The sequence below is a fragment of the Spea bombifrons genome, chromosome 1 (assembly GCF_027358695.1).
Source record: "Spea bombifrons isolate aSpeBom1 chromosome 1, aSpeBom1.2.pri, whole genome shotgun sequence".
In the NCBI taxonomy this organism is placed as follows: Eukaryota; Metazoa; Chordata; class Amphibia; order Anura; family Pelobatidae; genus Spea; species Spea bombifrons.
Genome location: NC_071087.1, coordinates 156,876,116 through 156,899,328, shown reverse-complemented (window position 1 = coordinate 156,899,328; position 23,213 = coordinate 156,876,116). Strand labels below are relative to the sequence as shown.

Genomic DNA, 23,213 nt, shown 5'->3' with positions numbered 1-23,213 from the left:
TGAACAGCGCTAGACAAAGAGCAGCCAAAGTAGAGACAAAAAGTTTTGTTTTGTTTTTTTAAAACAAAAAATTCACCAATTTAAATAACCAGCAGTTTGTAATCTACAGACATGACACGATGATGATGTCACGGGTCTTACCAAACGTTCATGTGGGTGCAGGTTGCAGTAGCTGCTGGACTGTGGAATATGAGAGGCATTGCCCAACATTCCCCCGTAGCCGGCCTGGTTCATTCCACTGGATGAGCTCCATGGATCACTGCTGTGGTGACCATCTGGACAGAAGACATTTAAATCAGACCATAAGTATAGCGAGGAATCAGGGATGTTGGCATATATGTTGTACCAAAGCAACTTAAAATATCTTAATTATTATATTCACAATAAGTTTTATTAACTGAATATTAAAGGTCCACTGTAACAGACATGTAAAGGCCCTGGGCAAATGTATAGATCAAAACATATTGTCTTTTTTGCCGTAGAGATGCAAGTACCTCCTCCATGTCCTTTTTGACCCATACACAGGCAAGAAATCTACTCTTCATACAGGTTCGTATAAAATAAACCCTGTACCCTCATACGTTATAAAATGTTTTATTAATTAAAAACTATTTTATTTTCATAGCGGAGGAAGCAAAATTAACATGGGTAGTCCTCAAGAAATGTATATATATATATATTTTTTTAAAAGCAGACAATATTTACATTTTAATCTTTCTTGGTATCAAGTGAAAAAAAACCCCACTTGTTATTTAGCTTATTTCTTTACTACAGAACAAGATGACAAAGAACAACGGTCAACACAGACAATCCCACGTAGGGGAAAGCCAAGCTCACTAAGTGAACAGCGGAAGAACGGCCACCTAATGATGCATCAGAATCTATTCTCTGGAGTAGCGGCGCATGCTTCGGCGGAATACTTAACCCCTTTCAAGGGCCGCGAGAGCCCTATTATGGGGGGGGGGTTCTGCGGCGTTTAGAAGCTTCAGAGGAAATTAGGTCGGTTACGGAGTAAAGAGTTATAATTAGATACCTTTGAATAACAAAGTATGGAAAGTATCCAGTTAAACAGTGCTGTAAAATCTAATCATTCCATCTAAAATATTTAAATAAAACGGGGGATGTAGGTGGGATAGCAAAGGGGGTCTTTTAAACCGGCATTTAGGAGACTGTTTAGATCTTTAAAAGGCTTTCATGATTCCTCTTTTTTTCTATTACTTAAAAGAAAAGGCTGTATTATTTGTCTATATGTTACTGTAACTACCTAGAACACTCTGAAAATACAGAATACGGTAAAACCACCCCGAGAGTCTGGTCCCTGAGAGCTTCCGATTCCATTTTCCCCGACCCCTCTTCCTGAATAACGTTTTGATTCAACAGAGATGCCAAAAAATTCAACGTTCTTGAAAGTTTTCTTAAAGGCGCCTGATGCTCTTTAATTCTTTAAAATCGAAGTCTTTGCTGTAAATGTTAAAATTTTCCAGATTTCTGTGAAAAGCTAATACGCATCTGCAGTGATATCATACAGAGATATTGGTTGCATGAGTAATGAAAAGAGTTAAATAAAGTACATAAACAATTGTCTTGCTTAAATAAAGATTTTCCATTTAAAGATGGCCTCCTTTTTATTACTCATCACAAGCTGAAGTAATGACATCATATCCATAGAACACGACAGGCGGTAGGACACTTTCGGTTTAAAGACCACGTGGAATCTTCTCTAAATACGCTGACACATACGATTCTAAGCAAAGAAACATTTCCCAAGGTCCTGCTTTAAAAGTGGAATGGAATTCATGAACTCCTCTCCATCCATAACTGCAGTAAAAGGTAACTGAGATTCTAAAGATAATACTTTGGAGGAAAGTACTGGAGTTTCCTACTGGAAGACCCGGCAATGTAAGAGCAGCACGTGAACCAGCATATTACATGAAAATGGATATTGTCTTAGGGGTCCTGGATAGGATAAAGTCGGAAGAAGTTTGCGTTTAGAGATCTGGAACGCTCATAGTAGGAAGCTTTGTTGCCCTCAAAGATTAGCCGACACATCATGAAGTGAAAAAAGGAACCCTTTTTGTGGTGGTTGAACTGGCCAAAGTGTGTCCAGAGTCAAGCTAAACCCTATCCAGCTCATGGAGCCAAAACCATGACCTTGGTGGACACCATACGCAGATCCAAGCACATCTGGAGCGGGAAATCGCCGGGTTAACAAAGTCCTACTAAGATCTTGAAAATGTACGGGACTCTGGATTAGTTATAAACGAGTTGACCGTTCTACTGAACACATATACACACACAGTACAGGTACCTTGCATGAAGAAGGAGCTGGGGAAAGTGCTGGCGGCCGGCTTCGAGGATGGATAACCTGGCGAGTCTCTATTGTAATCAGCAGTGCTTGCTGAAGGAGCATAAACCTGCGCGGACACAGAGAGAAAACAGGACGATTAGGCACAGGGATCGAGTTAAATAAAGAAAATGCATTTTTTGAAGAGGCTCAAGGTTTTGCCATTTCGATACCTCTGGGTTAATGAAATCGTCACACAAGTTACCAACATCAGCAGACATATATACTTATATATAAAATATAAAATATATACGAAAATGGGGTCCTGACCCAATACCGATCACTCAAAACTTAAAACCGGGTTTATGCCCATCACACCGTCTCGCAGAGTTAAACATACATGTATTGATTCGTGTACACGGGGATCTCTACAAGCATCTAACGCTCCGTAGTCGTCCTTCCTCTTGCAGTTAAAGAGTTAAACACCTTTGAAGAAACAATATTTTTTCCATTCCAGCCAAAAAAAGTGAATTACTGGAAGTTCAATATAAAAAGAGCGCAATTATTATAAACATATTCGGGGAGATATAAAACTCCTCCGGTGCGAGTGATCTTCAGACAATTGAGATAAGTCATTAAGACCTAGACCTTCTGCAGACCACCAACGCGACGGCGTTCGTCAGGGAAAATCGCTGGGTTTTTTTGTGTTTAAACGCTTCATTTAAGATGTGAACATTTGTTTTTTTTAAATATTTGCCAAGTAAATCATTTTTTTCTGTTTCGGAGAACACAAAACAGCCCCCTCATAGAAATAGTTTCTTTATTTTCTTGTTTATACCCGATGTAAACACACGAAGGGACAACAAAAGCCTCGATGTTCATACGGATCAGTTTAAGGTTTTTGATTTTCTGTTTGAAATTTTTTATTTATCCATTTTTTTTTTTTTTAAGTGCTTCTATCCAGATGGCCAGAAAGACGGAGATGCTGTCATCTCGGTGGTGAAAATGGATACCCTCCTGCCTCCATTTTGAAGCAGGCAGCAGATCACAGCATTGGCAGGCAGCCTATTCTGACAATGTCTTGTCACATCAAAATGAAGGGGGGGGGGCGGAAAAAAAATCCCACCAATAAAAAGACATCTGCAACATTAACCACTTCAGTGCTTTGGAGTAATGCGGCTGGCAGCGAGACGCGTAATAGGCCCCCGGTGTAATATTTTACCGTTTTATCGAGGCGGCGTAAACTATTAAACATTGCCTGTAACGCACCTTATTGCAAAAACACCTTATAAAAAAAACGAGCGTTAACCCACTGAATGCTGGTAAGGCTGTTAGTTTGCCCGTTATTCTGGCTGCCACCCTTACTTAGTCCTTGGTATCATTTTATATTGGGAAGCCATATGCCTATCCCATGCATCTTTACATGTATTAATGTCTACCACTTCTGCTGGGAGGCTGTTCCACTCATCTACCACCTATTTTAGAAAAGCTGGAATGTAAACCCCACATACATCGTCTGATTTATGCTTATAGATCAATAGCCCTAGCATGTGTATAGTTACAAAGCAAGTGTATAAACATGCATACATAGAGCTACTATTGGAGTGCAAGCTTTTGGACTACCTCTCTATCATGTGTATAGATACAGAGTCGATGTATCGGCATGGGTAAACACTTTTTTATACAATATAAGGGCTTCTAGATCTAATCAAGAACACGGCCAAGTAACCTATTACTGTCTGCCTCGATATGTCATGATTCTGCCTTTTATTTTAACTAAATCTCTTTGCTTTGAATAAGGTCACCTCTCTTTCGGTCACCCCGCACTTCCCTTAGAGCCACGTCACTGGAATACTGGAATAAAAGAAGACAGGTTTTTATTTTAAGTAAATAAATTCTGAATGACTAATTGTCTGGATTCTATCCTGTTCGTCGCACAAAAAGAACAGCTTTTCCCAGAATGTTTCTGTTTTTGAAAGACGTTTTAAAGTAGAACAAAAAAAAAAGGAAAAAGAAGGAAAGAAGGTGCTCGTTTGCCACGAAAAAATGGAATACAAACTTTATTTGAAGTAGAAAACATGTCGGGGTCTCAAAAGAAAAGACTTAATTAAGCTGTATAATTGATATTTTGTTTTGCTGCACCGTGTTAAAAATGTCTGTCATCTGTTCTATAGAATAGAAAGAGAGAATTATAGCAGTAATGTGTATGTGTGTGAATATACCGGTATATATATATATATATACACACAGAGAGAGAGAGAGAGAGAGAGAGAGAGAGAGAGAGAGAGAGAGAGAGAAGGACAGAAAAGGAAAGAGAGAGAACACGAGAAGAGAAAAGGAGAAAGGAGAGAGAGAGAGAGAGAGAGAAAGAGAGAAAGAGAAAGGGAAGAGAAAAGAGAGCGATAGAGAAAAGGAGAGAGAGAGAGAGAGAGAGAAAAAGGAGATAGAGAGAGGGAGAGAGAGAAAGAAAGGAGAGAGAAAGAAAGGAGAGAGAGAAAGAAAGGAGAGAGAGAGAGAGAGAGAGAGAGAGAGAGAGAGAGAGAGAGAGAGAGAGAGAGAGAGAAAGGAGAGCGAGCGAGTGAGCGAAAAAGGAGAGAGCGAGCGAGAGCGAAAAAGGAGAGAGCAAGCGAGAGCGAAAAAGGAGAGAGCGAGCGAGAGCGAAAAAGGAGAGAGAGAGCGAAAAAGGAGAGAGAGAGAGAAAAAAGGAGAGAGAGAGAGAGAAAAGGGAGAGAGAGAGAGAGAGAAAGTCTTTAAACCTGTAACAATGGATAGACTAGATGGGGCCAAATTGGTCTTTTCTGCCATCAAATTATATGTTCTTAATACCTCTGTATAGAAAGTATTGCGTTTTTCCAATATGGCGCTGAAAGGAATATAAAGCGTGCTACATGATTAAAACGGTATACAAAGTATCCGGAAGGGTCTCCGAGGTGCGTTACCGTGCCGGACACAGTCTAACGGGTGACTATGACGATTTAAAGGGGAAAACTGTAACCATGGAAACACCTGGAACACATCTGCTGGATGATCGTTGTTTGCGCTCGTATAGTTGGCAGGATCGTTATCTTTGTGACTGAGTTCCATTCGATTCGATGAGTGTTAAGAAAACATTCAGCTGCCAAAAAAAGAGAATTCTGAACGTGTCGGCCTTAATTATATCGGCTTGGAAACGGTTATATTACACCTGAGCGAAGATCGCTCAAAACACGCGGCGACGGAACGTCTGGCCCAGGTGAGTTACCAGAATAAACCGCAGCACCAAGAAAGACCACCTTAAAAAATAAGAGCGGGCTGTACGTTAGGGCAGGAGAAATGTTAGAACTCTAAACCTAGAGGGTCAGATGTGATATAAGGAAGCTTTACTTTACTGAGAAGGTGGTAGATAAATGGAACAGCCTCCCAGCAGAAGTGGTAGAGGGTAACACAGCGGGGGGATTTAAACATGCATGGGATCGGCATACGGCTCCTGAATATAAAACGAGACCAACGACCGATTAAGGTCTGAACGCAGACTAAACGGGGCGAAGGGGTCTTATTTATGATCTGTGTTTCTATCTTTGGAGCCAAGAAGAAAAGCGAATCATTTTCACCCCCCCCCCCATTTTAAAACAAAAGTGCATTAGGAATTCTGTAGATCCGTGCCCCCCACCCACTCCATCTGTTTGATATGAAGCCATTGTCCCTGCCGCTCTTCCACAGATACTTACATAGCAATTATTACCCAGAATGCAGAGCGGGCCGACGCGAGGCCTGAGCAGATGGGCTCCGCTTGGCACGCAGCCAGGTTGGCAATAGTGCATACAATGCGCTTTCTGCAGCTGAACAAAATGCATTTAATGCCCCAAATTGCCGAGGTTACCGCTAAGCCCCTGTAATTACACCGCATCGGGTATCAACTAATAATTACACAAATCTGTATAGGAATTATTTGCAAGAGATGCATTATGGGAATGAAATGACATGGTGGATGGTACCGGTTCCTGAAAGGAAATCTGACATTTTCAGAAATGCCGATACCAAAAAAATAAATCAATGGAAATCCAGTAACTGCCTTCTTTCTGGCCATCGAGCACGAGACATAATGGCGGCTCCTCATAGGCCTCACACTGAAATAGTTCAATGATGGCTGTTCATGGCGGTCGGGAGCCTCACCTCTGCTCGAAAAATATGATTATTTCGTAGTTGAAGGCTAACTCAAAAAAGCCAACTTCTACCGAAGCCTACCCAGGAGAAGAGTGGCCTCTGCTTTGGGGTAAAAACTCCTATTCAAGGGTCCGAACCACAGGGGAACGCTACCGGCTGTAGAATTGTAACATTTCACTAAACTACTTCGTTCATGGATGGAACCCTTCGGTGGGATTTGCCTTCTTAGGGCTATGAAGCTGTTCTTGGTTCTCTGGTTCTTCACGACCATTCGTTAAATCTCGCTATGGACGTCTTCCATATTATCTTTGGATGATAACACACACTGTGCTACTTGATAACATTTTGAGACATTCACAACGTCATGTGCGACGGTTTCCATAAATAAAAATGTATTGAAACTGGATGAACAGTTTGTCTGCACTCTGCCAAGTACAATTTATCAACAAAACATTGATGTTACGTTATAGATACATAGGAACTGAATTACTAATAATGTCGTCAAATTCCTTCTTATCAGTACTTTACAGATTAAATGGGCCGTTAGTGGAGTCATCATTCCTAGCACTACTGAATGCTCATATAGTTACATATATTAATAATTATATTATTATTATTAATAATAATAATAATAGCAATAATAATAAACAAATATTTGGAATAGATTATTTATAAAGCATTTTTTTTCATGGAATGCTGTCATGTGGCACAAGAGCTGGTATGGATTGCTGTTGCCATAGCAACTTGAAAAGCTCAAACATATTCATGCTGCTTTTATGCCTCTCTGGCGTCACCCATGGCTCTTCTTCACTTGACTTTGTGCTGCTACGGCCACTATGGCCATGCATATGTATATATATATATATATATATATAAAAGAAAACCATATATATATATATATATATATATATATATAAATGTGCTATAAATTCAACGCCCCAGTTTTTACTGTCACCGGTTATTTATATTTGTCTGGAAATAAGGTTTCCGCAGCATCTAGTTCACCAGGTAAGGTCCCTGCGATCGGAATTTCTGCCGAGTTGCAAGATTTGGTGCAGTTGGAGAAAAAAAACCGAAACAAAAGACACCAATTATAATCTAAAGATGTATGTGGCCGGTGTTGTGTACGCCTCGGGCACTCCTTGCCAATCTTGGCTTATCTCTCGTAATAAGGGTGAAACAAACAGGTGGATTAAGACCTCGCTGTTCCCCCGCCAAGCAGGACTATCTCCAATCCAAGTGCGATTAGCAGCATTCATTCAGCAGATATTAGAAAACATGAGACATTATATATATATTATAAAATGTTATATCGCAATCAGACGTAAATGCTAAATATTTATTTGTGGTATGTAGTATTTTGTGGCTCCCTAATCTTTTTGATCATTTGAATCAAAAAAAATTTGAATCATTTGGTACTAAAACCAGGGCAGTAGAACCCTGCGATCCCCTCATACCCAGCAAACATTCTGACCTCCTAAAGAAGAGGAACGACTGGGGAGGAAGGAGAGAGACAAAAAGGATTAGGTGCTATAACAGGGACTGGCCCTACTAAACAGGGACACTTGGGAGGTACACCCTAAAAGAAACGTCTATTCTAATTTAATATGCAATATTTCATGCTACTAAGGGACCAAAGACCATATGAAACTTATTAGCAACCCAAAATTAACCCTTAACAGGTCAACTTTTGGATTTAATGCTGATCTACAACTCTGTTTGCCCTAAACAGAAATAGCTGTAAATCTCACACCAAATCATCCTTACAGTTCAAAAGTTTTCAAATTATGTATTTACCGATTTTTAAACCCTCTTCATTACCCGCCCTCCCCATTTTTGTGGCCAAATACCCCCTTTCAAGCAGAATCAATTAATCGATTAATAAGGCGGCCGGTATACCCAGCAGAGGCGTATTTGCACTGGTACTGAATGGATTTTGCGTATACACTGCAATATGCCATATTCATTCCCAAGACACGCTAACATCATCCTATCCTGCTGTGTGACTGTAATGAGACAATACTATTCCTGTACCCCCCGTGGAAACAAACTAGTACCAACTGTACGAAGGCAGCAATACAGCGTTAACCTTATTAAACTTGCACCTTCTTGAATGCAAACAAGGAATTTGTTTAATTTGTTTCTTTGTTACTTTGTATAAATTAAAATTGCAGAGATTGCTACGTTTGAGCCGTACATTCCAGGAGTAGCGCTGTGCTTGTGTCGCACATACAAAACTCTAACGAACGTAGATAAAGGAATAAATCAGGGGGTTTCGAGGTATTTAATGCAGTCTTCCTTGTGAGCTTGTGATATATCCAAAAATATACAGCCCCTAAACTAGAAATATTATTTGATCTATACATTTACTGCCTAGTAGTGACAATAGATATTCACTGAACAGCAAAAGAGAGAACAAAATAACTAAAGCCATTTACGTCTTTGATTTGTAATGTTTCTTATTCATTCTGCGGATATTGGGTGCCACGACACTTTTGTAAATGGCCCTAACGTGTGACTTGTTGTGCGTCGCGGTGACAGAAAACCAGCTATCCCCGCAGGATTACCAATTAAAAGCCATTTAACACCAAAAGTTTTCACGAGTGTTTAGGTTATTTCTTTAGAATTTGCAACATGAACCATAAAGCAAGCTGCTGCTGTTTCGGCCAGGCAGGGCACCTATGAATTATACATTCTGCAGGGCAGAATACATAAGCGAGCCCCATACAATTATTTAATTGAATACATTTTACTTAATACCCTCTGAGCGCTCGGCACTGGCCTGCAGCACGTGAAGTTTACAGAAGGCAAGTTTTGAATGACCATTTAGGAAACACTTGTTGCTGTTACTTAGCATATTGTATATTTCACACCATAACTATGAAATCTGACATTTTTCGCTAAAGGGCCAAGACGATCACCCACAGTGGATGAGGATACCTTTAAACAGTAGAGCCAATCGCAGCCCAGCATGGGCATTGGGGTTTATGAATAAAAATGTCCCTATCGTAGAGGCAGTATATATATTACATATACATATATATATATATATACACATACACACACATATTATTAAATAAATTAATTTAAAAAAAATAAAAAAAAGGGTTTATGTTTTTACTGAAATCCCAGCTGCTTGGTCATTGTACCAATGCCAATAAAAATATATATATTTAAAAAAAAAAAAATAGGAAGAATAATAATAATTGGATCTTACTGAGTTTAATGATTTGCATCTAAGCCCCTTTTTTGTTTTCATAGAGTATATAAAGCCGAGCCGAGCCGCATGCAGGTAAAAGAACAAGGGGGGGACATGAAAGCCGCTCCACTTTTTCTGTACTTAAACCCCAATATGCTCCGGATTAAAGTGCCAAATAAACCCTTTCCCTTGGCTATTTTTATTTTTTTTCGGTGGGAGGTGAGGGGGGAATCAATTTGTACGTTCTGACTTTGATATGTGTTAGGGTCAGAGTCTGTTTCCTGAGCTGACCTATTGCAGGTCTACAAAGGGAGACTTCAGTGGTTTCCTTGAAAGGTCCATAATTTAAGCCAAATGTTAATTGTGGTAGGTGGTGGTGGGGGGTTCTGGGAGGGAAGTGGATGATGAAAAAAGCAGGCCTGTCATGTGAAGTGCATTACCAGACCGGCGTGGAAAGGGCCGGAAGGAAAACCCACCCCTCCTAAGCGTGCGTTTATTCTATCAACCTGCAATTGCAGCAATCAAATCCAGATGTCCGCTTTTCCAGATCTTTCTCACAGGACAAACATGCAAAGGGCCCAGGGCCTGGCGCTGCCATCAGATGATAATTAATACCATACGATACACAGAACACGAAGGCAAATATAAAGTCATTTACCCCCCCCTCCGGTACCCCTCCTCCGGGGACGGATGAAATTGCAGGTCTCGGCGAGCCGCTAAGTGCAAGGAACACCATGAAAGACAAGTGCGGAGCTGGAATAACCACCTGCGCGACGCGGGGGAAGGTTTCGCACCCCCCCCCCGCCACATGTCTAAACCCTGGAGGGGAACGGCAGGTGATAGGTCAACGAGAGCCAATAAAATAGCGTCCTCTGCAGATACAGGTGCTCAACGTGTCCTCTGTGCGATAGTAAAAACACAAAAATCCACCTGCAGATCACACTTGGGTAACGTAAAGGAACTCGCTGCGACGGAAGCCAAATAATTGGGAAAAAAATGCGAAAAAAAGTGAATGAGCGCGGCCACCACAATGGGTACAGAAATAAACCCCACTTTCAACAACGCTCCATGTGACTTATAGGGGTCGTTTAAATCAGCCACCCTTACATTCTTTATGTCACCGCCGGTGACACTACACTAGACATGCACAGCACCCACACACACTTTTGGGGCACTAACCCAGGTTTTTGGGGTGTAGGGCCTCATACTAAGAGCCATCTACACTGACAGCAACGCAGCCTCCTGGACAGTATTTTTCCGACTTTCTCTGTAAACAAACTGAATCCCAAGGATCCAATAAAACGAAAATCTTTTCCAGATGGAACAGCAGAAACACCGACACCTCCAGTTTACAGGGTCGGCTAGTTTCAAGAACAGAAACTTCTCTCCGGTCCCGTGATGTCATCTGAAACCTAAAAAACAATCCTGGAGTAAGTTTATTTTTATATCCTGGTTTGTGTCTCCGAGTGCTAGCATAATCAAACATCACCTAATCAGTACCACGCTCGTTTGGCGCAAGTTCAAACACCGGCAAAAGTTATCCAGAGAACAGGGACTCTTCTGTATTCGAGCTGCGGGGACATGAAATGAACGATCGCAATAAATGTATTTGTAAATAAAATCCACCATTCCTATTCTAAAGGTTACATTAAGCGCTATTATTGGATTACAATGTTGTGTTAAAAATCCTGATAAAAGCCAAGTCCCCGAGTACAGGTGACAATCCAGAATATCTCTTATTAGAGCCAATTTGTTGTCATCACCGGCGAGTCAATACAAGAGAATATTCATAACGGAATACCGAAGCTTTAATATTTGATAATCCACATTCCAGATCAAACCATAATTAAATCCAGCATTTAGGACCATCTATCACCTGCGTTATTATTGCTTTTTCTTGAAGTTTTTTTTTTTTATTCATCTTGCAGATTTTGTTTTATTTTATCACCGGCTGCTGTCATCCATGGCCGGGGCATAATATGCAAATTAACCTTCATTTCCCAAGATCCATCGGTGAAGACTACATTGGAATCCCGCTGTCAGACCCAACAGGAAGTTGTTGACACACTTCCAGAACTCTAACTGTGTTGTTTTAGCCAACTGCGTATGATCCTCAGGTACAGCTGGACAGTTATATAGTCACATACTTAATCCTTTGTACAGAGGTGTAACATACCTCCCAAGTGTCCCTGTTTTCGTGGGACAGTCCTGATTTTTGGGGCGTGGTGCAGGGTAGCTTCCCCAAAGCTGCTTTTGCAGGCAGTGGGGATCATGGACCTGTTGGAGAGATCCTCTCCCCTGAAATCCATGGAGGTCTGTGCTGCTCCAGCATAGACCTCCATGACTTCTCAAATGTGGCCACCTTGCAACGCTCTCTAAGCGAGCGCAGTGACGCGGCAATTGAACTAAGGTCCAGGTCATGGCCACTTTTTACCCCTGCCCCCCAAAACCTCTCGCCCATCCAACATATGGTGTAAGGAATTTTCTTGGAGTTGTGAACGAGCAGCAATTTGTCCCTTTAAGGTTAGCTGTTATCATAAAAATGGTAAGGAAAGTTCTCTTTCAATCTCTGTCTTTTTTTGTGTTTTTTTAAGTTTTCTGCAGAATTGTTCAACATATTCCCGAAAAACCATAAAAAAAGACATTTGCCATGATCTAGTTTGACGAAATGACTGCTCCAAAATTAGTTTTAAAGTACGGTGAGGAGGAGAGATCTTCATTTGTCTTCCCCAAATTTTATAACATGTTTTATTGTCATATTTATGCTAAAAGTCCAAAAATAACGAGAAAATATGTTTATCTGCAGGGAATAGAAGCAGGAAGGAAATTAACTGAACCAGAATCAGACACATCACAAAGCTCAATAAATCCACAAAATAGTCGTTTATGGAAACACTTTTTCACTTTTAACAAAACAGATACTCGGTGAAACCGAAATGAACTCTTTAATCTTTGCGTATTTTATGAAAAAAAGGTCACTGATGAGTATATCAATTACGTCGACAAAGAATAACCGGCAAGCTCTTATTGTGTCCTCATCGGTGGCATTTTCTAGCCCAGGATGGCACATAACAGGATGCCAATCACCCTTTTAGGCGCTCAGGCTCCCCGTAGAGCCATTGCTCAAGGGGCTGGTAAATAGGAAGACCACCGATCTACCCAACGGGCTCTTTACAACTACGGATAAGCGTGTTAAGCCGACACAGCCTCTAGACTAAACTTCCATCCGGAACCGCACACCTTTAAAAGGCCGAGCACTGGCATATGACATCATACTTCGACATTCACAAGAAAGATAGAGGAGCAGAGAGGGGTGGCTGGAGAATACGGCACTTGTCTTCATAGGGACCCCACTGTATATTCAGAATTGTCTATCCCGAAACCCTTCTGTAGAACGCCCAGCTCTTTAACTCTTTGCAAAATGCCCTCCTTCTGTCCATCATAATGTCCCCTTCCCTACTACTTACCTCTCTGTCTTGGTACCTCTACCAGATTCCCACCCGTTAAGATGTTGCCATTGGTATTAGTAAATTGGGAGTCTAATTATTAATAAAATTCTAATTTTCTTTAATATAGATGCAGTATATGTGTGTCCCCCGTTACTTATCCTAAATAACTGCCTGCTTTCTGTCCAGGAACGACCCCATTTAAGGTCTGTAAACCACTAAGCTGCGATGGGCCATTAGAAAATATAATCCGTCTTTCTGACATCTTATTACAAAACGTCAAGCTTCCATAGCCTTCAAAACCATCTCACAAATGTGTTAATGGATAAAAATCACGGGTTAATCGGTGGCTGGTGTAGTAGTGTTTGTAAGTTCGCACGTGTTGTAGGAACACTAATAATTAGAAATGTTTGCTTAAATGCCAGATTGGATGTCAGTGCCCATTAATAAATCTAACAGCCAAATGTACTCTTACTCCCAAGGGGCCACGCCAGTTAAAGTCAAATACATTTTCCTTAATTAAATGGAATTGTCGTCTTCCTCCCACCATTATACCCAATTATTACATCCTAATCAGCCCTGTTGGGAGACGGGGGTGAATGTGATGTGTTTGAAAGACACAATTACTATAAGCGGTTTTAAAAATTCAGATGTCAGCCGTGGGAGCGGATTTTCAGCCGAGGGCGTGAGGCCAGCTAAATGGGGACCTAACGCAGCGGCAAACGACAGACTACGGGCAATCCAGCACTAGACTGACATGTGTCCCCTTTAAATGTAGAGAACATCTGAAAAAGAGATCTACGTTGCCTTGAAAGCTTGCACTCTAATTCCGACCTATAGGAGTCTTGCACCTTATACAAAACAGCACCCCACACAAATGGAGTCTTTGTTGCCTGTATACACCAAGAATGCCAATGTCGGCATAGATGTCCTGTGCCCACCCTCCAATGTCAGGGGCTTCTTTTGCACCCCTGGAAGGCATCACAGGCGGGTGATATGTCATTAGCGTTAGAGGAATATCTGTATTAAAAGGAAATTTGTGTCCATTGTTAAAATGATATGCACTTTCTTCTCTTTCCTCTCTCTCTTTCTCTCTACACCCTTTCTTCTATATTATTGTAAATAAAAAAAAATACAAAAAAAAAAAGAAAAATTACAAACAAAATGTAGAAAAATTTAAATACAAATTACCTTTCCCCATGGTGTACGTAAAGTGGATTTTTAATACACGTAACATTACCCAGGTGTATCGCAACCAATATTTATTTGGTGTTTACATGGGAGAGCCCTCTTGCTCAAGTTAAAATTACATGGGGGAAAAAAAACACCACTACAGTTACAAAAACTTTCTTAGCTATAAAACTATGAAAAAAACAGAACTAATTGGCAGATGCATTAACAGGTAAAAAAACTGATTGAAAAATGAAGATTACAGGGCCTCGTATTCAAGATGGCGAGCAAGCTAATTAAAACCATAGAAGTTTGAAGTTTTCAGGGCATGACGTCTTTGTATTATATCCCTCTAACAAATTATCTGTGGTCGTATTTAATATATCTAGGTGAATAGATCCAGGTGAACCGAATGCTGAGCGTATCACAGTTTCTTTAAGATGTAGGAAAACTTTCTTTTTTATACTCCCATCATTCTCAGCCACTGAGTCGCATTAGAGACGTTTCCTTCTTTTCTTTATCAGCGCCTTCGTAATAAGCTGCGTAACGTAACCTTATCATTGCATCATTCAAAATGAAACCTCAAGACGACTGGAGAATACCATGATTGAGAAACATCTCTCTTCCTCTTCTCTCGGGGGGACCTATCCTCAAAATTACCATTATTCCCAAGGGGGCTGACCCATCATTTACGTCTGCACCTCTGTGATTAGACACGGCTAATTATAATTAAAAAAAAAATAAGGGATATAGGAAATGCAGAGTCAGGAGCAAATATACCCCAAAGACACATCCAGAAACCAAGCAACACAGCGAACATATAGAAAATACAATAGTGATAAAGCCCGACTTCCGGAGATATATGAGACGATCATAAGACAAGATAATAACCAAACATGTCTCAGACAACAGGACACAAGAGTAGATGTCTCCATCTTTAACCTCATCCTGCCCAGCTGAGCGGAGGTGGGTAAAAAGGTGATGAATACCCCTGTGAGACATACCCCAGAACCCCCACATATCTCACCTGCTTCTGCCATCATTCCCCTGGAGCAAAGACAAAGCAGAAGGAAACATCATAAAGCTCGCAACTCGACGTCATGAACAGTAACCATGTATGTAACATAATTTGGAAAATTAAACCCCCCCCCCAGCAGACATTTCCACGGAGGGGTTACTATCTAGTGTTTTTCAGATAGGGGGTAAACGCTTCACCTAGCAGTACACCTAATCCAAGGAGTACCCCATGCACTAAACCAAGCATGGACTGGCAGTGGCAAGAGGTGTAGACGCACCATGATCAAGATGATAAATCCCTGGAAGAACCGGTTCTATTCGCTTACCACTTGGAAGTTGGCATCGAACACGGACTACGTTTGCGAGTAGCCATTTTGGTTTTAAATACACGCATTATTGATTTAAAAACATAATTTTTCTTCTTTTTCCAAAACCCTGTTTGTGTTGACTTAACTCTTAGAACATTTGTTGACATTTACTTTTAGGGTTCCAAATGTCATAACATACGATACACAACAATGTATTAAAGGGGGGGGGCCGTTCTTTGATGATAACTCTTGGATTTCTCTGTGTTTTGAGTTCAAATGGTCATTCTCACTTATTGAAATGTAAGAACTATTTACTATAAAACGCTCTGGTTTTTACCCAAGCGTTTGTGGAATGTTGGCCGTTTCTCCTATATTCGCTGATATCTGGAATGTTTCTGGAAATCATCTGGACGGGATCCTTAAAGGACCAGGTCTTTATGACTATATTAGAGACTTTGCCCGCCACGATCTGTCATATTACAGGGAAAGGAATTTAGAATGATGTCACGCGGCCAATAAAGCATTTCCAAAAGTGAGAGCTGGACTATCAACCGAGTGGTATCACTATGCAAGGGTGCGCCCAGCCCAGCGACCCTGCGGTAAAGGAAGTGTGTGTGTATGTACGTGTGCATGTACAGTATTCCAGTATCACCTAGTCCTGAGTCGCATTACTGCTACGATTTGTATTCATAGAATTTGTATGGGTCGGGGGGGGGGCTTCAATCTGTTCCTTCGCAAATTATTAGATATTTTCCCCCAAAACGATGCGATGCGCGTATCCAAGGAGGCGCTGATCTGTCTGCACATGTCACAGATTTCTCAATCAGAATACAACTGTTAGTGAAAATCATTTGCATAGGAAAACAAACATAGTGTGAGCTGTTAATGAGCGCGCGCTGAACCCCAGTAATTATTACGGGAGAAATAAAAGTTTATATACACCCGTACCAGCCCAAGGATACAGCATCTGTTAGTTTGTGACACTGTTTGCTCCCGATCAGAAAGCTTAATGTGAAGATTATAAGAGCGCGGCAAAGAACCGCCTGTCGAAACTGTTATTTTTGGAATACCGAGGGGCAGGTTCAGCGGCAATATAGATCTGCTACATATTTAACTGTATATCCGGATCTAAATGCTGCGTTATCTGCACTGAATGGATTAAGGAGGCGAACAAAATCCAACTTACATTATCGTCAATCCCTACACTTCAAAAGGCCGTAGAGTCACTTTGTGACCTGTTGATAGCTAGAAATATAATTAAGTCAATCCCAACAGTCCTAGTTTTTGTGGGACAGTCACAATGTTCTGGGTAGCTGCCCAACTACCCCGCTTTTGTGAGCAGTGGGGATCATGGGCTGGTTGGGGAGATCCTTTGACTGGCCCAGGGAGGTGAAAGATCAATTGAGCTATTTGGGTAAGGTAGTTGGGTGTTCTCCTGGGCCCGTACACCCACTTCTGGGGCTCATCGCCCACATCCAGGGCCGGTCCTGCCCCGTGATTTGGACAATTAAATGGCTTTTTCTTTTGAAGTCCGGTAAACCGTGCTTCTACCGTGCTTCAAGAGGGTTAAGGTACCAGGGAAAGCAGGTCCCCAATCTTCTTCCTCCGAGGCTTCACTCTTCAGACATGCGACCCCTTTCCATGTCTCCCAGACCGAAGTCAACGGAGGACCGAAGTCAACGGAGGGCCGAATCTTCCAAAGAGGAGACCTAGGAGTCTTTGGGGACACCTAGAATGTTGCACGGTATGGAATATGGCTTTAATGAGGTTGTAGCAGCCATTCAAAAACATTCTGGAGGCTGTGACAGTTTTTTGCACAATGAGGTGGAATACTTTATAGGGATATCTAGCAAGAATATGGGGGTAGAGACCTCTTGGTGCTAGAGGAACCTTCCAAAACAATGTCGAGTTTCTACCCAGGATTCCAATGGAGTCTTCCCAGCGGGATCATGGGAAATAAAATAAATTTGCATAAGGTGCCTTGGTACTTCTGTACTGGAGTTCTAAGCAGGAAAACACTTAAATAGAGCGAAAATGGAGCATTAAAGCAACAAGGACACGTGATATATGGTTACTCTAGAACCAATAAAAAAAGGGGGACTTTTCCGGATTCCGGATGTTTTCACACGGAATCCTGAGTAGTATCAAGACTGAGACGGGTCCACTGAAAGTGTTCCCGTGGCCCAAGAACCCAACACTACTGACACCAATGGGAGTTTTTTAAGCATTGTTCGTTTAGTATGTCTGCCGTTGGTGGGATCTAACGCCGCTTCTCTCGCCTCGAGACCTTTAGTGTTATAATGAAGTATTCACTGCACCCCACACCGAGCGCTATAAGCCGCAGCCGCGCAGGAGACGGAGTTATTCACTCGCAATTTGCTAATTTGAAGCCATAAGGAAAGATGGAAGCATGTTAGATTTCTCATAAGAGTTAATGACCAACATTAGAAAGCTCTTAAAACATGCCTGGGAAGCATATCCTTCAGCTAAGACGCATAATGAGAAGGCTCTAATACGGCGGCAATTCAGCTCTACCCAAAAGCAGCTTCTGCTCCGATGTGATTTACGGCATTCAAATAGAGTTGGTGATATTAATAAACATAACTACGGCAGAGGGAAGCTGGCTATATTCACTTGAGACGGAGCTCATGTCTGGCACTGATGTGTCTTCTGAATACTGACACCCTTCAGCATATATGTGGCTTTAACTTAGCGATTGGATAAGTGGAACAGCCTCCCAGCTGATGTGGTAGAGGCTAATACAGTGAGGAGATTTAAACATAGATGGGCTGAGGGGAACGAGTGGCGGATTAGAGGTGCTGTTCCACTTATACAAAACATTAACGGGACTGCTGAGCAAATAAACTTCTTTTTATCCTTTTTTTGTAATCTTACAAGAACACTTAAAAAGCTTTTGTGGTTTCCATGGCAACATACCCGTGTCTGCTTTTGTGTCACCTGACGGTGAAACCTTATCATATACAAAGCAAACTTTAGCCTCGTGAAAAGGTTTTTCGGGTTTGGACGTTCCTGACGCTGCATGTAGTTGCATTCGGAACAGAAGCCGGATCCGCACTGGGGCCGGTTTAACGGAAGAGCACAAAGAGCTCCAGGGCCCCGGCATCCTTACAGGTCCATTCCCCTCCGTCCCACGAATCCGCGATCCGATTGGATCCCGCACTGACACTGCGCGCTCGGAAATGACATCACTTCTTGGCTCACCGTGTCAGTTAGGGAGGGGGATCGCCGCGTGCACGGGAACCAATCGGATCGTTGCTTAGTGAGAGAGCTGCTGATCACAAGGAACATACCGAGGGAAGTAGACGGTGCGTACTGTGTGTTTATGTATACGGGTGCATGTTGGGGGAAGGGTGTGAGTATGCATGTGTGTGTGTGTTTATGTATATATGTGCATTACATGTGTCTACTTGTTTATGTGGGGAGAGACACAGGACTAAAGAGAGAGAATAGAACAGAACAGAGGGGAAAATAGACGGCAAGAGAGAACGCAGAATAAAATGGGGAGAAAGGCAGGAAATCCAGCGACGGGGCACTTCCTGTATCCTCGCTCCAGGGCCCAGCGCTTCTTAATCCGGCCTTAAATGATTTTGCTGGATGTAAGATTGTTGGTCAGTAATTCAAACAGTTCTGCTTATAAGGAACTGATGGCATCCATTGGGGTCTTTGCGTGGGGGTCCCGGAGATTACCAAAAAACTAGTTGGCGATGATCTCAATATTTCTGCTCCTCTGCAATCTGAGAGGGTCACCCGGGGGCCACTGGGGCAGAAATCTTAACCCTTCGGATACAACTCCCTATCACACAAAGTCTGCTAACGTCGGGGATGGCTAAACAAAACCTTTTAAGTTTGTTTTATTTATTGTAACACATTCTGGAAATCCGTTTGCGTATTCGCCGCGCATCTGTGAGATTTAGGTGTTAGATGTGTTTTTAGGAGATGATTGTGTAAATGAGCGACTTATTATAATAGAATGTTCTACCAGGTTTATAATAATCGGATACTATATAAATGAAGACTTATGGGAAAAATAAACCGTGCACACGCACCCACGCGCACACACACGCTCGCACCACATACACACATATACACGGTGATTTCCATCATTGAGTTACAACTCCCATTACGCTTAAACGGCAGCTGTCTTGTATAGCCTGGCTGGGATACATGGCTTTGCTCACTATACTCACATGTAGGGCAATTTTTTCATCGCAATCATTAGTAAATTCCAACGAATTTCACGCCAGGACTAACGGCTGCAATCTATCTGCCCCACACCCTGAATATCCTCCTCAATGATCTGAAGATGACTTGTATTTAGGATAACGAAGCCGCGGCGAGGTTAACCAGAAGCTATGCGGAAAACATATAAGGGGGCATCATCTGACGACACCCAGTAAGGGTCTGACTACGTTACACAATTAAAAACAAGGACAACTTTTTTTTTTTTGCCCCACTGGGGAGCCCGGGGCAAATTAGTCTTCCTATAATGGTTAGGCTATACGTAATGACAGGGTTGGAAAGAGCCAGTAGTCATTTTGGCAAAGGAAGTGCGTCCGATTGACAAGCCTCAGCTGCTACAGAACCTCTAGGGACGTAGAGCTGACAGTCACCCCGCTGTTTGTTGTCATACTGAATCAAAACAGAATTTTGCAGCAAGGGCTACGACTCGGACCGTTCCATTACTGGCTTCGGGGTGGACAAACAATTTTGTATTCTGCATGCCTGAGAGCTGTGCATTTAAAGGGTTAACAGAGTGACGCGGAGTGATTTAGTTCATGGGACACAAAGCATTCTCTTATTTTTCTGGTATTTCATATACTAGGCAGGCTAGATGGGCGAACGGTTCTTATCTGCCGTCAGGTCCTGTGTTTGTGCCATTTGGTGCCATTGCTTACAGGATTGCAACACGTAAACATAGAATTAGAGGACAGATCGGCCCCCGTCTAGTCGCCGGTTTCTCCTGCTGTAAAGACTCAGACCTTGACCAGTCGTTGGTCTCGTCTTAGATCCAGGAGCCGTATGCATCCTTTCCTGGGAACTGTCCGGGTTTTACCAAGAGCTTCCGGGTGAATCGGGGCTTCTCTGGGTCTCCGGGTCACTAAGGGCTAACCCCGGGTCTCGGTATGCCCCGCTCCCCTATTAGCATGTGTCATGCCACATCAGCAGGACCGCCCCCACAGACATCACCAGGACCGCCCACTGACATCAGCAGGACATCCTACTCGCATCCCACAAGGGGGGTTCCGGGTAGCCGGAGCCAGGAAAATCCGGGGGTTTAAATTCCCTCAATGTATTAGCCTCTGCCACTTTTGCCCAGCAGCTGCTCCACTTATCCACCACCCTCTCAGTAAAGTAATGCTTCCTTACATTACATCTACACCTCTGACCCTCTAGTTTTAGATTATGACCTTTTGTCCTCACGTTTGCCCTCTTTTGAAATAAACTTCCCTCCTGGCCGTTTGTATAGCCCTTTCTCGCTCATCGGAAGCACCGCCATATGCGGCTGTTATTGTTACTGTTTATGGACAGACAGCAGGACATAAAGAGAACGGGACATACAGACAGAATACAACTCCCATTACTCTTAATGGCTGGTGGGGCACTTTTGTATCAGGGTGTGGCTAGGGGCCGAGACTTTACGAAAACATCTTGTGCCACGAGACGTATGATGTAATATTTTAACAAAATCTAACAGGCAACAGCATAATAAAAAGGGATAGAAACAGATTTAAGCAGAATCTACGCGTTCTGTGATGTCATCCATTATAATGCAGTTATATATATACCATATGCCAATATCTGTGCAATGTCAACCGGAAACCAAAGGGTTAAAAGCCAGACTTGCTCAATTTATATCCCCCCCAGATAACAATCTTTGGAAATGTTCCCTGTTGACAAACCTTCTCCCCTTTCATGTGGTTTACGGGCAGAAATCCCTTCATATTCCTTCTAAAGACTAAAGAAAGAAGGGTTTTAGACCCACTTTTTCAACGGCTAAGCATTTCCTCCCATAAAAATAAATGGAAAAAAGTCATTACATTTATTTAAAAAAAAAATCCCTTTTTTTTAATATTTCAAAGAGCTATTATTTTCCAGACAGTTCCACTTCCCAGAGAGATTTCAGCAATTAAGACCCGATCTGACCAACCTTTACACGACCCACTTTATAACAAGTCAAAAGAGATCGGATCACAGGGAAACGGCCAATACATACGACGTGAGATATTATTATTCGTTTTTATAGCGCCATCATATTCCACAGCGCTGTACAATGGGATACAAATATATATATATGCTATTGTGGTCTGGCTCAACTCAGATATGCTTAAAGGGACAGTCTAACGTCCCTGAGACCCCTACTGTAGAAGAATGCATATTAAAGTACTTTGTGAGTAAAATACGCATTCTTCCAAAATGAAAATAAATACAAAAAACAAAGCACTTAATGGACATAGAAGTTGCAGCCAGGTTACAAAAGCCAGGGTCAAACATTTCCTGCCATTGATTGGCTGCTTGAAGCTGTCAATCAGGGGCAAGAAAGCGCTCCCATTGATGTTGTCTGGAAGACTTTAGACATGCGCACCGGGGTTTAAACAGAGTCCTGCATGCAGGTGAGGACATACGAGACAGGTGGTTGGAATCCGCTGTGTGATAGGCACAATGTAAAACTCACATTGCTAATTTTCGTCTGATATCAATTATGCCCCTTTTTACCCCAAAACACCAAATTAAAACAGGATTCAAGTTGAAATCCTGCATTATATATGGCTATGGCTCTCCTGTGATTGGCTATTAAAGTTCTGTCATGGTCGGAGCTAATTTCCCCACAGCAGGGATCAGACTTGCAGGTCCGTAATTACAAACATGACTTTAAAAAGTAAAAAAAAAAAACCCGGAAGCCCCATTTTCTAATTGAAAGCGTGTACTGGGGGAGGTTGGCAACATCAATTCTCCACTGTTACCTTCCACTAACTGTGAAAAGTAATAGTCTGCCAAACGTCTCAATGGGTTAATAAACCAACAGAAAGTAGAGTCGGGCCATTCATGTCACCCCATATTAAATGCTGTAAACTAGGCTAAAACATTGGCCATGAACGCCAAATGCTGATTGGAGCCGCTGTACTTTGATATGCTATAGATTATGTAGGCACGAAGCGGATAGCGTCTAATGGCTGCATGAAAGCACATTCCTCCTGGGTTTGCACATCTGTACGGGTTTGGCGTTACGAGGTGAGAACATACCTGTGTGTAACCGGAGAGGAGAGCGAATGGTTTTAACACAAAGTACTGATCTAAACTCCAGGTCGGCTGTACCCATTGTAAAAGAACACACCAGAAAGCTCTATACATCGATCGCTTCCATATGATCTTTCTGCAGTAACTCCATACGATCTTAAAAGACGGGGAGGGGGGAGATGTAAAAAAATAAAATAAAAATGGAATAGAGAACCGAAATCGTAGAGTTTGAGCCTAATTGTGTAATCTTTACACTCTAGTAAAAAGCAAAGCTGTATAGAGGCTGGTCTGCGAGGAATGCAGGTGAAGAGACCACGTGGGGTATCAGGTAATCGGAGCTCGTGGAACGCAGCGGATTATGTTCATGTGAAAAACCCTGAAATATGTAA

General features: G+C 42.1%; 1 protein-coding gene across 6 annotated transcripts in view; it reads right to left on the bottom strand.

Moving 5' to 3' along the window:
* TCF4 (transcription factor 4) overlaps nucleotides 1-23,213 on the bottom strand; it is a 180,102-nt gene that overhangs the window by 22,127 nt on the left and 134,762 nt on the right. For all 6 annotated transcript variants that reach the window (XM_053448199.1, XM_053448202.1, XM_053448200.1 and 3 more), the window contains 2 exons: nucleotides 2,309-2,414; nucleotides 142-275 (listed from right to left, as the gene is read on the bottom strand). In XM_053448199.1, the coding sequence (XP_053304174.1) occupies nucleotides 142-275; nucleotides 2,309-2,414 (240 nt within the window). The remainder of the gene's footprint in view (nucleotides 1-141; nucleotides 276-2,308; nucleotides 2,415-23,213) is intronic.